The sequence below is a fragment of the Aptenodytes forsteri genome, unplaced genomic scaffold (genome assembly GCF_000699145.1).
Source record: "Aptenodytes forsteri isolate BGI_AS27 unplaced genomic scaffold, ASM69914v1 Scaffold46, whole genome shotgun sequence".
Lineage (NCBI taxonomy): Eukaryota > Metazoa > Chordata > Aves > Sphenisciformes > Spheniscidae > Aptenodytes > Aptenodytes forsteri.
In genome coordinates, this window is record NW_008794774.1 from 706,687 (window position 1) to 708,546 (window position 1,860).

The following is a 1,860-nucleotide window of genomic DNA, read 5'->3' on the forward strand; positions in this document are numbered from 1 at the left end:
AAAGAGAGAAAGCCTTGACACTGTGCAAGCACTGTTCAGCAATAGCCAAAACATCCCTGTGTTATCAACACTGCTTTAGCCACAAATCCAAAGCACAGCACCATATGGGCTGCTATGGAGAAAGTTAATTAACTCCATCCCAGCCAGACCCAGTGCAATCACCCTTTGAGGGAGTTCCCTTTACTCATTCCCACTGTCTGTAAAATAAAGACAGACTTTTAAGATGGTACCCATGATCCCTGAGGGAAACAGGTAATACTGAAAGCTTGTCACAGATGAGGATACACAACCTAGTTTCTCTCTAGGTGAGTCCCAGCTGCTGAATCAACACTGCTTTCTCCACTTCCCACCCAAAGCTCTTCCCCACACAAGTGTTGACACTTACAGTTCTATGACGTTCTCCTTTTGCATTTAAATAAGCTTTGATTGCAGCCAAACCTGTGTACTCTCCTTGGGCTCCACTGCAAGAGGAACACAAACCCTGTTACACAAGCACACAAACCAGAAAGTGCCAGCTCTCTTCAAAATTGTCCAGCCCTAATCCTTCTCAATGGCTTTAGGCAAGTGTCGGCAAATTAAAAGAAGCACATCCCATGGATTAAATTACAAATGGACAAGCATTAATTAACAGCTTTGGCTTCTTTTGCAAAGAGCAGATGAAAAAAGTTATGCCATTTTATGTGCTTACACTATGATGTGTAATCATGTTAAATCCTTTTGGTGGCTGTGTTGATCCCCATTTCTGAACCTAGCAGGGGACTACGTGCTTGACTACAGGGAGGCACACTAATACTGAAATGCATAGTAAAGTGCACGCAGTGAAACATAAGAACTCTTTCAGTGACATCCTAAGTGTAGAGTAAGTCCTTGCTGCTCATTTTGTATCAAAACTACTAACAGACATAAACAGGCTGCAGCAGTACTCATTCAGCTCTGCTTTATTTATTTCAGTGAGCATGCAGATCCTAGGCATTCTTCAGGCAAACCTAGTATTACCTAGTGCATCAAATATCAGTTTCAACAATTATATAGTTGCCAGTTCATACAGCTTATTCCTATTTCAAATCTTTAATTTTAGCTCATAGGAGGATATCAGTAACATCACCATTTTAAGCAAGCAATGGTGGAGAAACCAGCCTTCATAGAGAGAAAAACATGGGAAAAAAGATTAAAATAATAGAAAAGACCAAACCATTAAACTTTTAGAAGAGACAAGACAAAATAAGGTTCTGCAGTTTTGAAAAAACAAATCTTGTTTTCATAACCTTGCGTTCAAGATTTCTCTTTGTCAAATTTAATTTTAGAAACTTCTTCCATTTTTGGCTCGCACATTTTCTTTAGAGATAAGTTTTTGGAATCATGTTAAGCAGCAAACGTTCAGAAAAAAATCTCCTACCTGTTTGGTTGGAAGGAGATTTTGTCATAGCCAGTAATCTCACATAGGTCCTTCTCCAAATCCTTGAAAAGATGCTGATACCCTTGAGCTTGATCCAGGGGCACAAAAGGGTGGATGTTGGCAAATTCCTTCCATGAAATAGGCTATTAAAAAAAAAAAAAGCTTGTGCTGTAACAAAAAATTCTGCAGACAACTCTGTTTTGTTGTTAAACTCTATGAAGGAAAGAAGCTGCCTCGTGCTCAAATAAAAATCAAACATTTCTTGTGCAGCAAGACAAGTTCCCAACCTCATTGTAGGATGCAGCCTGGCTGAACAGAGAGCTTTGGCTGGAACTCAGGGAAAAAAGGAGAGTTTATGATCTTTGGAAGAAGGGGCGGGCAACTCAGGAGGACTACAAGGATGTCGTGAGGTTATGCAGGGAGAAAATTAGAAGGGCCAAAGCCCAACTAGAACTTAATCTGGC

The 1,860-nt window shown here is 40.2% G+C and overlaps 1 protein-coding gene across 1 annotated transcript in view; it reads right to left on the bottom strand.

Moving 5' to 3' along the window:
- Positions 1-1,860, bottom strand: part of GLDC (glycine decarboxylase) — a 43,876-nt gene that overhangs the window by 18,686 nt on the left and 23,330 nt on the right. Inside the window, exons 14-15 of the mRNA XM_009274269.2 lie at positions 1,397-1,539; positions 386-461 (exon numbers count right to left, since the gene is read on the bottom strand). Coding sequence (XP_009272544.2) covers positions 386-461; positions 1,397-1,539 — 219 coding nt within the window. The remainder of the gene's footprint in view (positions 1-385; positions 462-1,396; positions 1,540-1,860) is intronic.